Here is a 13,052-nt window from a genome sequence, read left to right on the forward strand (position 1 = left end):
ATTCGCAGCGCCAACGGTGTGTTCGCTGGTGCTGGTCTGATGACGAAACCACACGGAACCCCCGATGCCGGGAAGGACCCCCTAGCGTGTCAATTCCCGGCTTAGAAATTTTTTAAAAATAAAATGAAAAGAAAAGAAAAACCCAACCAAGAAAAAAAAAAATGTCTTCTCTAGTGCTGAGAACCAGAGGCCTCCAGAGTCCTCTCTATTATCTACATGTTCAATAACCCCGACGGCGAGTATTGTCCCATCTAGCAAGCAGGCAATAAGTGAAGGGCGACAAGAGAGAAAAAAGGGAAGGACTTGACTGAGTAAACGAAGCAGTAAAAATGGCAACTGCTGCGAAAATGACAAAAACGGGACAGGCAGAAATCCCCCTTGTAAATAATAATAATAATAAAAGAAAAAAAAAGGAAATCCGCAGTGCCATAAATCCTGGCCAAAAAAAGAGAAAAGAAGGTCGTCTGCGCCATCGGGGTACTACCTCTACGTAGCGTGTTTCGCGCAAAATACAGAAACACCTCACTTTGACCAGTTTCTTTCGTTGGCTTAAATAGCGATACCTATCTTTCTACTGCCTCCCTCTTTTTTCTTTTTTTTTAAGTATGCAATCGTTCCGCATTTTCAATCGAAATCATCCAGAACACGACAGCGAAATACCGTGTCGAAATTGAAACCGAGGGGCACTTTGAACCGTAATTTCAACAGTTCATTTGACGGTTTATTTATTATTATATTACCACAAAAAAACAAAAAAAAAAAGTCTTAAAATATTTAGACTAATGAAACGTAGCAAACGACAGTTCTTGGAATTTTGATTTCACTTTTCAGGAAAAACTAATAAGACCAAAGAAATGAGAAATGAGAAAACCAAACGGAAGGCTTGAAATTTTGCAGTCGACATGTTCAAAAAGACGAGAATTTTGTTGCTACTTGCCACTTTTTTTTTTCTACGCAAGACGGAACAATTAGTGTCTAACGAAATTCTTTGTTTCATCGAGAGCAAGAAGCCAGCAGGCAATATACACAGTTGATAAACTGGATTTGAATTTCCGAATCGATTCATTAGTGTCCCCTCTTTTTTTCTTCCCCTTTTCCTTATCACTTCCATACATCGGTCAACTTTACATCAAACATCCATCGCGTAGAGAGAAAGAGAGACAGGGGAGAGAGAGAGAGAGAATACCAGTTTCTTACCTTATTTACACATCAGCTTGTTCCTTCCCACTGCCTTCTACTCGGTCGTCATTTTGGGGGGGCTTGATGTGGATGCAAACGCTCCCAACTGGTTCACTTTCAGATCCAATTTCTTCCTCCTTCTTTGGTTATGCCTTCAGCTGAATGGCTCCCCTTCAGTTCCTGGATGACAGCAAAAACAAGATGCATAGATATAGAGGGAGTGAGCCAATACAGGTATATAGGCGATGCATAAGTACGAGCATCGATTACGACGCAAAACAAAAAAACAAAAAATGACACGCAAATTGATTGGCAGGTTGAATGGCCAGTTTTTGGCGTCTGCCATCATCATCATCATCATCAAAAATACTCACGAAGAAATTGTTCCATCTCAAATAGCCCCGAGCCGCTCCCGACCTTACATCGTTTTTCATAAGATAGCCAATGATTGCGAGAGAATGACAGGATCGGCAGGCGGTAAGAGGCCATCGAAACAGTCAAAAAGAAGGAGGAGCGGTGGAGGCGCGGTCGAAGAGATCCCGCCATAAGAAGAGGGAGGCTGACTAAAAATTGTGCGCAAAAACGCGCAACTTTTGCCCAGTAGTTTCCATATAGCGCGCGCAACGCACGAAAAAGATCGAGTCATCTCAGTCGTCAGCTGGCCGCTTGTGTCTATGTGTTACATTTCTCTTGTCTTTCCGTCTCTCTCTCTGTTTCAGGCCATCGAACAAACACACACACATACAGTCCTCTCTTATAACACCACCTCCCAGCCAGCTGGCCCAGCCCACACCTCTCTTGGCATTCGTCCGCCAACCTCCTTTTTCTTCTTTTGCCTGGCCCTCCCGGCTTATGTTTCTCCTTACCACTGACTAGCCAACCCAAGCTATACGCAGCATAACCAGCAGCTTACATATTGCTCTTGGAGTCTAGTATACAGCAATAGCAGCATAGTCCCCATAGCGTATCCACAAAAAGCCAAAAGTGTGCTGCAAGAGCGAGTAACGCGTGCAGTGTGCGGCCGACGCTTGATTACGAGAGTACTACACAAGCCCATAGTCATCATTCGCTGTTGGTTCGTCAGACTTTGCAGTCGTGTGTCCGCACAATCCTCCATTTTTGCCGTATTCAACACTTGTATATTTCTACTTGAACACGAGACCAAAGCAGTACCGACTGTTGTATAGACAACACAGTCGGCAGGAGGCTTTCAGTTTGAAGAAGTGCGTGCTCATCGTATCGGTACCGACCGACAACATTTTCGTTTTCTAAGTTCATTTGAAAAGTGGTTTTTCTCCGTGTGTCATGATCTCGGTGCTGTTTTATCCGGCCGATTGAAACTGACTAGAGTGTCTTTCGTTTTTTGTTTTTTTTTTAGGCTTGCAAACATCCCGAATTCTAAGAGTCGTGAATTTGGCGTTCGATCGCGAGAAATTTAATTTCTATCTCGTTACAACTATCACTGCAATGAGTTCCTATCAGTTTGTCAATTCGCTAGCGTCTTCGTGTTACGTTGGTCGGGGTTCGTCCGTCGGCGCCGGCGGTCCGGATTTATCCGGCATGTCTGCCGCCGACTATTACGCCACGGCCATGAGCAATTACCAGAATTGCTACGGTGGTGGTCCGGTAGCTGTTGGACAGCCTCAACAGCAACCGCATTACGCTGATTTCGGTGCTAATCACTTGGTCGGTCAACATCAGCAACAACAGCAGCAGCAGCAGCAGCAGCAACAACAGCAAAGTCAGCATCCGCAACACGCTATGCCCATGTCGCCCATGTCGATCGGCGGTGGTGTCGATTTTAGCATGTCACAGGCGTTGCATGTTGCCCAACAACCGATGCAACAACAGCAACAACAGCAGCAAAATAGACTACAGCAACAGTCGGTTCTCCAGCAACAACAACAAATGCGTGGCCCTTCCGCCCAGCGCCATCACTCTGTCGCCAGTCCCGTCAATTTAGGTAAAAATTGTAGAAAACATGTCTCGATAAAACTGAACGCGGCATTAAAATTTGCATCCATGTTTTTGCATTGAAATTGTAGGCGGAGGAGCTGTCGTGACGCCGAGCAGCTGTAAATACGCCGGAGTGGCGGACACTAAATGTTTGGGATCTCCACAAGATTTGAGCTTGACAACAACGACGTCTTCGTCATCATCTTCATCATCCAACGCCCTTTCTCACTTAAACGCGGCCGTTCAAAACAGTCTGGCCGGCGGTGTGCTACCGCTGGCGCCGTCAAACTCATCTGTGCCCGTCGCATCTTCCTCATCGTCGTCCACATCTGTCACACAGCCATCGTCCAAGCATCACCATCATCACAACAATCACCAACATGACGGTTCCTCTGGCAAATCGAAACAGAGCCAGCAACGTAGCAGCCACCATCATCATCATCATAGCAAGAACCCGTCGAATGTGGTAGCTGTTGGAGCGTCTTCGCCCTCTTCCGTGTCGTCCATCTCGTCCGGCGATAGCGATCCGCACAGCCCCGGCCAACACGACGGTGATTCTAAAAATCCGAACGCTCCGCAAATTTATCCCTGGATGAAACGCGTCCATCTCGGTCAAAGTAAGTGCAACAAATAATATCAAAATAAAGATAAGGGGGAAAAATCTATCGAGTCTTGAAAGAAATCGCCAGAGATTAGCAGTTGACTTAGGCCTCTCTCGCTTTAGTTGATTACGTGTGGTAATCAAGTCATTACAAGGGGAGGGGAGCTTGCCATCGACACCCTATTCTACGGAACATCATTAAGAGTCCCATTGCAAGTCAGTGTCCTCCTCCATTGTATAGGCCTAGATGATCATCCCTCTTGCCACTATAAGAAAAGAACTACTAGGCCTACACAACAGTAGTAATAGTAGTTGTAAAGTAATCGATCTCGAAGAATAAAACCAATTGGGCAGCTATGTTAGCACCGTTTTTTTTTTCCCTCTCCATTCTTCACGGGTGTAGATCGTTTTTTATTACCAGGCCTATCCAACTAGACAAACTATGTAAACCCCCAACAAGTTGTGAAAAGACATTAACGACAAGCCGCTATGTGAGGTCACTTACGGCAGTGCCCTGCATGGCTAAGAGTTACGACCTGGTGGGTCAGTTTTCAATAAATTTTACCCCTTAAAAAGAAAGGGAAACGAAAAAAAGTGTGGACAAGAGACAAAAAAAGGACCACCGAGCCGATATATTGTACATAATGTACTGCACGAGCTAATGTTGTTCAACAGTTCTTAAAATGCAATGGGGAGTTTAGTTTACGACCGGTCGTTATTTTATCCTTTACCAGGGAGGGAATCCCCTTCCATCTGCCTCCTCTCTTCTGACTCGTTCTTACATTACTCGTGTGTGATGTTCCAAAAACAAAGAGTCCAGTCTCCAGAGCATCGCACAGATACATTCATTCACACTCTTCTTTCTTCCTTGTCAGCATAGTCATACACGCAGGGAAGGGAAGAACAAAAAAAAAACAATCAGTCAAAAACGTTATTATACAACCATTAACACATCGTTCGTTTTCACAACACGAGACTTGAAGAGAGTACTATAGCGGGCGTGTCGTCATATTTATAGAAGAAACACAACACTTCAATGTTGTGCGGGGCTCATGTAACTTTTGCCTTGGCCGGTCACAAGTCCTTGATCTCGAATTACCATGTGTAAGTAGAGTGTTTGGGGTACAGGATAGCCTATATATACACACACACATACAATATAGTGTGAACCAGAGCACTAAAACAGATAGAAGAAAATGCGGAACGCGAGGCCGGCGGTGAACGTGAAACAAAAAGGGAGAAGAGCGGCCCTTGAACTGACAATTTTAGGCCAAGAGTCTGGATTCTATATGAGGAAAACCTACGGCGTAACGTTGTTTCTCCTTTTTATTTTTATTTTTTTAAAGAAAATTTACTCGTGTCTTTGAACTCTTGCCTTTTGTACGAATAATAGTTTATGCAAGAATGGTACTTGCCAATAAAAAGGAAATTATAAGGGCATTAACCAAAGGGGAAAAGGTAGGCCTATATTAGTGCCACGGGTCACAAAAGAGTTGAATTTCAGTAAATCGAGACGGAAAAAACAAAACAGCAATTACTATCCCACGCCAAGAATTTCATCCACTCGTTTTGTCTGACACATTGACTGATTTTTTTTGTGTCTTCGTGACTGTTTCTGGTATTTCCTTATTCGACAAGAATGTCGCGCATTAAATAATGATGCTAGAAGAATGAGGTACTATAATTTTAGCTGATTGTATTTAAGAGGCAAACGAGCATTTTTTGTCTCATTCTCAAATTCGACACGAGTTTTTACACATATCGAAATGCACGCAAACAATTCAGCGACCAAGATTAAGGCTGGTAGACATTTTTAACAACAGGCCTATCATAATTGGATTTTAAAAAATATGCACATTTTGATGAAGCAAAACTAGAATATCGATTGATTCTCAAAACAGCTTATCTGCAATTCTGATTAGGGTTCTGTGCGGGACAGATCGCATCTAATCACGAAATTAATTGTGTCACCGTAGTATGCAAAAAACCCAAATCTAGAACTTTCGGTTTGAATTTAGACTACACGTTTTAGTGTAGTCTATACGAAAGTGCAATATTTCCAGGTATTGTTATGATAATAATCATGCAAAATATTTAAAAAACTATGTCGAATTCAGGCTGGACGATCAACCTTAACGGGAAAAAAACTTTGAAATGACCGCCCTAGCTTGCGGGAAGAAAATGAAAACCGTCCACCAACCTTGTGGACGGTCTGTTTGCTGCCAACTAGAATTCGTATATACGTACCTACCTCTCTCTACTCCTTCCTTTTTGTTTCGTTCATTTGCATGTTCCCAAATCCGATGGCTAGTTATCATATATTTCTTCTTTTTCTTCGTTTCTTTGGGTGTGGTGTTTGTACAAGGACAATCAACGTCCAAGCGGACCAGCTAAATAGCTCAACAGTAGTTATTCCATTTCGCATTGGCACTTCGCAAATAGCTGCAGCAAACCACCGCCGAATGACGGAATTCTGTCTCATTCGCATTCTCTTCGACATCATCCTTCTTCTTCAACCTTTGCAACTTAACTCAGTTTCTTTTTTTTCCGCGTTCCGCATAACAATAGATGTTCGCCTATTTTTAAATTGAGGTCGCCTTGACCTTTCAGACGCACACAGCGATGGCTATCCTTGATATTAGGCATAGAAAACGATGGCAAAAAAAGAGACACATATGGAGAAAAAAGGTTCCTTTTTTTGTGTCTCTCTCTAGCCTGGATTTTGTCAGATGGAACATCACACATGATGGTTTCCCTTTTGAATGACATTTACGAGCCGTCGTAAAAATTGCCAACGTTTTTATGGCCCTGTTTTGCAACAGTCTTAACCAACTATCGCACACATATATACCACTCTTCAGCAACCATTTATTTGTTTACAGCCCGTCCATTTGCCAGGACTGCCGCCTATATACCACTCCATATCAACATAAACACGTTTCGAATTTTTAACAGCACAACGATTAACGATAGTCCTAGGCCTATACAACAACAAGAGTCCCCGAGTATTTTTCTTTGGCGAATGCACGAACTTTTCGGTGGAATCGAATATTTGAAAGAAAAAATAATGACCCGATTTTCAGGTAATATTATAATACGCACTCGCCATTGATGTAATGAGAAAGCGCTCGCCGTCATTCTCTCCCCACATGATGTGCCAATCAACTGGTTATTAAAGTTCCTTTTACATCAATCACTCCGAGTCCAAGTTCTGCTTTCCCGATGCGATGCAAGAGACGTGGTTGTTGTACGTACAAAAGACACCGCCACTGTAGAAAAACGCGTGCTTGGAATTCAACGAGTTTTCCTGTACATCTCTTTCGAGCGCAAGAAATTGAGAATGAAGCGCTGGCAATAGGAGCGTACTCGTGTTACCGAAAGGAGGCCTAAAAATCTAGCCCTGTATAATGTACAGTATGCGCAGTAGAGACGCAAGCAATCCTACCCCCCTATCTCTTACCTTCTTACTACTCCATCAGCGCTCCAGTAGATTAACAGCAAATTGTTCATTCAAGTCAGCAGTTGCGCGACGTACGTGGGCATTTATCAATTTTCGTGTAGATTCCGTGAACATGCGTTGACGATTCTGCTCGTGTACGTACGCACCACAAGTACATTATCCGAGTAGATAATCCACAAAACGCAGCAAGGACCATTTTTTCTGGTTTCTTTTTATCTTTTGATTGAATTTCCATGTTTATAAACCGCAAGCGAATAACGTTGAAATGCTTTAAAAAGGATTTGAAAAACTTTTCAATTTCTTTGTAAGTTTAGAGCCGCTGCTATTTTTAGTTTCACGCTCTTACTTTACCTTTTGGCTAATTAATAGCGAATATAGGAGCCACTCGAAAGATTAAAAATCGATATGTTCTGTTAAAGTGATTCAAATCAAAAGAGAGGCATTGATAATATGAACACTGCAATGAAAATGAGCTGCTCAAGGGTAGAAAAAAGCACGAAGAAAAAAGCGTTCTACAAACTCCCATATTTGAAGAACTGGAAAACAAAAAGTGAGGGCGGAGGAGGGTGTAAGTGGGGCTGACTTCAAGAAATGGACACCTTTAGCAGAAAGTTTCCGGAAGCTGGTTTCTTTCGTGGTGGTAAACGTGTGCGCGTAGGGATCTTATGAATTTCATTTTCCCTTGCTTCAAAAAAAAAAAAAAAAGGTTGACAACCCCCTCCCCCACTCACAAAGAATAAGGGAAACGAAAAAAAAAAAAAGAAAAAAAAGTAAAAATGGAAATTGTCACGACCAAAGAAGAACAAGATGAAGAAACCAAGAGCACTCGGTTTGGTGCTGGTAGCCACCCAGACATGTACCTCGGCATCTCTGTGCCGATAGCGGACGGTTACTACACATGCGTCGCAATGAGACACCGAAACGCAAAGCCGACGTATCCATTCGGAGACTCTTTAATAGAAAAAGATGCAAATAACTATTAGCCGACCCTGTTTTAAATGAAGAAAAGGAACAGTCCTTTAAGAAAACGTTAAGACGGTTTTTGTAACGTTGCATTATTATAAAATATTGAAAACCATAGAACGGAAGCGATACCACCTGGGCGATGTGACTGCGCATTTCCTGTGGCCCTCCCTTCTTTTTTTCTCTCTTTAAGTTTTCATCTGATTACGTATTGACCGTTGGCTTGAACACGGCGAACTTCCGGAAGTTCAGCAAAAGAACAAAGACTTTGAAATAGTTGAAATTTTGTGTTTAACGTTTGGATAATGTTTACGAAACATAAAGGATAGAAGCTAATAAACCAGTGAAAGATACAACGAAAGAAAACACGGTGCTGAATTAATTCGCTAAAATTCTTTTCTTTAACGAATAGACGCAGTCAACGCTAATGGAGAAACCAAACGACAGAGGACGTCATACACGCGCTATCAAACACTGGAACTGGAAAAAGAATTCCACTTTAATCGCTACCTGACCAGAAGGAGGAGGATCGAGATCGCGCACAGCCTCTGTCTGTCCGAGCGACAAATTAAAATCTGGTTCCAGAACCGGCGCATGAAATGGAAAAAGGTTGGCGCCGTTCAAAACCAATAATATGATACCAAATAATCTAGTTTGAAAGTAGACAACAAAGTTTTTTGTTTTGTTTTTTTCTTTTGACGGGAGGGGGGACAACAAGAAAAGAAAAAACTTTCGCTTTCTGAATATCGATTTTTAACGAGCAATTTTCCATCCATTTCGATGATGACGATCCAGGAGCACAAGATTGCCACCATGAATATGATGCACCAGCACCCCATGATGTACCACGCGCACCATCATCATCATCATTTAACAATGGCCGACTTGACTGGTAAGCAAATAAATAAAACAAACTTCTTGCCTGACCCAAATGGGGTCACGGTGGTATAGCCATATTTTTTTTTTGAAATCATCATAATTTAACCAATATTTTCTGTTGGACGTTGTTACCAGGTGATCACAAGATATAGCTAGCGCAGGACGTTGGGTTCTACCCTACTAGTGCACCTGTAGGACCCGGCGACTACAACTACCACCAATACGGATCGTCACCAGCCTCCACTACCCAATAAAGGATGGAAGCAGACAGACTGAGAGAAAGGGAGAGTCGGATCATTAAGGAAAAGATATGGATTTGAAGAACGGTCGACATGGGCCGAGGCGCTAAAGACTCTCCAAGTACAACTTAAGTCCTTTGCCGTTTGCTGCTAAACATTTTTCGCATGACTTATTGTACAAAATTTTAAGAAAAGCGTCATTATTGACAAGATAGAAAAAAAGAAAAGAAAAGGACGCTTCAATCATGTAAGCGTTAGATGTTGCCGTTCCTTGTTGAGATTTTCGATCGATAACAAAACGAAACTGGAGGACAGATCGGGCGAAAAAAGGAAACCTCTTTTCAATGATCCCCCGCGAGTTTTAAGTGTGTGGGTGAACGATATTATACATAGATAGACCTTTAGTTGTTGTTCCTCCATGTCGTCGTCATCTTCTCTCTTTTACTGCCCATTTATACAGTAGACTGCGGTGTAAAAATACCGGTATGTGAATGTGTGAGTGTGTACGTGTCAATCGCAAATTTCTTCTTTTCCATAATTTATTATTATTACCATGTCATGCAGATGGGTGTGTATAGTAGTCGTAATTTTGGGAAGTCGAAAAAGAATTTGAAGGGAATAATGCCTGGACTTTTACATCGGGAATGTTTACTAATTCAGCGCTCCCGGCGGGCATTTTCATGATACTAGATCAAATTAGAAAAAAAAAAAAAAAAAACGAAAATGGGGAAAGTAAAATAAAAGGACATTAGAATGCACGCGTACAGAGAGCATAAAAAGTGAAAAACAAAACGTGTTGCCATGGAAACCGAACCAGCTGTGTGGCACTTTCGAGGCTCACATTCTCTCAGATTTTCGCATTCGTTTTCCTGGTTCGCCTCATCTTTTTTTTCACTGTTTCTTTTTTCTCGCTACTGATTGTTCTTATTGCGCACACGGACACAACAAACCGATACGACAGGCGACCTTATACGCTAGTTTCACCTGTTTTTTTTTTGTTTTTTTAATATTTTATTTCGCTATTATATATAGAGTACATACATTTAAAACACACTGGCTGTGCTGCTGACGCTCTTTTCGCGTTCAATTTCTCTAACCGAAATTGTCACATCCTCCCAGCCCTCTTCTCAATGTGACTGCCTGTTTGGTTTCTTCTACGTTGGATTGCCAATCGCGTGTTGAATATCGTGCACCGTTGTACGCCGTATTATTATTACTATTATATATAGTTGTTTCCCTTTCGAAGTTCTTTCCTTCTTTTTAGTCCATGATGTTTGGTGACCCCAGACGTCTATGAGAATCATCCTATACAAAAAACAAACAAATAAAAAAACAAAAAAACAAAAACAAAACAAAACAAAACAAAAAAAAACGCAAAACTCCTTTGCACCTGTATTGTTTTTTTGTTGGTTTAATTCGTCTCTTCTTTTCCCAGCTATTTTGGTGTGTTCTTTTGTTTCGTGTTGTCCATTCTATCTCCCGAGAAAAATTTATTTCAATACTATGTGTGTATGTGTGTGTATGTATTCATTTGAGCGTTGTTTTATTGCCCCATAATAATTAATTCTAATTATAATAATAATTCCGAGTATCGTGTAACATTTTCTCGTTTTTTCTCCACCGGCATTTTACAGAAAAAAATTCAACTTGCCTTCTAAAAGAAAAACAAAAAAAAACAAACAACACATTTCGGTGGCTATTTCCGTGAAGACTCCGTCAGCACGTTCAAGTCCGCTCGAGTTGATTTAAGAAAAACGGTAATGAATGAAATGCCCTGCGTCTACAGGTATGCCGAAACAAAAAGGATATAAATGTCTTACTGAAAATAAAATCCCCAAAAAAGAGTTCCCTCGTCGGTCAGAATTCAAAAGTTCACTGGAGCACTCTTTTAACTAGGACGGTATACACGCCGTTTGCTGTTTTGTCATACCCATCTATGTGTGTTTAGTAGTCGTGTGGTAGTTTTTAAACCCAAACAGCAGAAGCCAAGCACCAGCTCGTTTTCCTGCTGGTCTGTTTTTACTTGGTCCACTTCTCTAACGTCCTGCTAGTTCTACAGCGACGATGGTTCAACAAGCCAACACACACAAGCCGAGTTCCGATGCGAGCAGCGACAAAAGTCTCGATGAAAGACAACTCGACAGATGCGCCTGTGTCCCAGGGTCTTCCCAGTTATACAACTACTGCTATACTGCAGTACGCGTGTTTGCGACTCTTGTGGCCGAGAAGAAAACACAATCACCAGGCCGATGACACCCTACGTCTTCCGCTTTTCGATTGAGCTCCTTTTTTTTTTCTTCTCTCCCCTGTCCGTCTGGTATTTCGGTGTGAAACACAGCAAGAAAAGTAAATAAGAATACGGGAGCCGTTTCTGAAAACGATGACCAAGTGATCACGTAGCTTTGACCTCGTGTTTGTTGCGCGCGGTTTGTTTTTCCAAAAGCAACAATCCCCTCACAAACCAACATTTTGATGTTTTGAAAGAGTAAAGAGTAAAACATAGCGTAGCCAGACAGTATAAATACATAAAGATATATATCCTCGTATATTTAGGAAGTAAAGAAGAAGAAGAAAAAGGGGAAGTAGGAAGAAACCTGGAGCGAGATGGGTGATGAGTGCCGGCTTATTTGCAGGATGGCCTGTTGTTCTACGCTATATACAATAGATGCAACAACAAACATACGGTACACATAACCGGTTTTTAGACTTGTCCTATATGCATCTCCGCAACCATAAGGCGATGACGTTTGGTTTTCATATTGGACTTTGCGCCCACAAAAAGTTTATTCAATCTGGCCAGCGGCAGCGGGAGATTTTCTCTTTATTTTTTATTTTTTGAAAGGGAAAAATAGCTGACTATACAGGTAGCTGTCCCGTCAGCTTCCGCCAAAGCACAGGGATTTAATTTAGCCGCCCAAGTTAAGTTTGATGTTCTCTGTCGGTGATTGGAAAAGCCATATCGTGTGATCAGGAATATACGATCGCGAATACAAGAGGATTACAAAACAAGAAGCGGACAGAGCCAAAAAAAGAAACAAGTGCGTCCTGACGACCGTCAGCCAGTGCAAAAAGAAGCGGACGGGTAAAAAAAAAATAAAGAAAAAGAAACACGAGTTACAACAAGAACAACATCAGGCAGGAAATTCAAAATATCCGCAGAGACGTTATAAAATCGAGATGAATCTGGTCCAGCCGACAACCAAATTTCCCTTTCGCCTCCCTCACTCGGTCTGTGTAAAAGCCGATCTATTTCCAGTCGATATCCATTTCCTGCATTCTTCTCGTCGTTTCATTGTTTTGAGTTGATGTTTTGATTTTCAATGAGATTTCGTTTCCAGAGTTTACAGAAAGAAAGTTACTGTTGCCACCAAGAGAGGGCTGCAGCAACCAACACTTGATCGTTTCCTCATTCAGTCCTCTCGAAGAACGAGCCAAACAGATGAATAAGAAAAGACGAGTATAAACAACAAAACAAGATCTTGCAACAGCTTTCCTAGTTCCTAGATATACGCGCATAATGAGTACGTACCCCGTTACCTCGACAACTGTTGCCCTACTATATTCAGATGAGAAAAAGAAAAAGCCATGTATATCTCGATCGGCGTCGGTAGTTTGCTTGCCAGTCACTTTGTGACATTGATTACCTGCTCTTTTCTCCCCTTTCTAATACCTTGCTTTAATCAAGCGGACCGAAGGACCAACGAGCAAGACGTTCATACATGTCCGAATTTTCATTCAATGAAAATGCATGCAACAAAGCTTTTTTCTTTTCGTC

The 13,052-nt window shown here is 41.9% G+C and overlaps 2 protein-coding genes across 13 annotated transcripts in view; one reads left to right on the top strand and one right to left on the bottom strand.

The window, feature by feature from the left end:
• The window catches only part of LOC116923204, a 213,801-nt gene that overhangs the window by 97,977 nt on the left and 102,772 nt on the right, over positions 1–13,052 (bottom strand). For all 12 annotated transcript variants that reach the window (XR_006646703.1, XR_004394424.2, XR_006646702.1 and 9 more), the window contains exon 9: positions 1,198–1,359. The gene's annotated coding sequence lies outside the window, so the exon portion shown is untranslated. The remainder of the gene's footprint in view (positions 1–1,197; positions 1,360–13,052) is intronic.
• On the top strand, positions 2,061–10,876 carry LOC116923200 (homeotic protein Sex combs reduced). Its single transcript, XM_032929676.2, has 5 exons — positions 2,061–3,142; positions 3,225–3,752; positions 8,572–8,768; positions 8,955–9,051; positions 9,174–10,876. The coding sequence occupies exons 1-5, from the start codon at positions 2,647–2,649 to the stop codon at positions 9,188–9,190; spliced, it is 1,335 nt and encodes a 444-aa protein (XP_032785567.1). The 5' UTR covers positions 2,061–2,646; the 3' UTR covers positions 9,191–10,876.

Source organism: Daphnia magna, linkage group LG5 (genome assembly GCF_020631705.1).
Source record: "Daphnia magna isolate NIES linkage group LG5, ASM2063170v1.1, whole genome shotgun sequence".
Lineage (NCBI taxonomy): Eukaryota > Metazoa > Arthropoda > Branchiopoda > Diplostraca > Daphniidae > Daphnia > Daphnia magna.

What these genes read in the sequence shown, in the direction of transcription:
- LOC116923200 (XM_032929676.2), top strand. Translation starts at nt 2,647, where the DNA reads ATGAGTTCCTATCAGTTTGTCAATTCGCTAGCGTCTTCGTGTTACGTT. An exon ending in CGCCAGTCCCGTCAATTTAG is followed by an intron (nt 3,143 to 3,224) that starts GTAAAAATTGTA and finishes TTGAAATTGTAG; the next exon opens with GCGGAGGAGCTGTCGTGACG. An exon ending in GGCGCATGAAATGGAAAAAG is followed by an intron (nt 8,769 to 8,954) that starts GTTGGCGCCGTT and finishes ATGACGATCCAG; the next exon opens with GAGCACAAGATTGCCACCAT.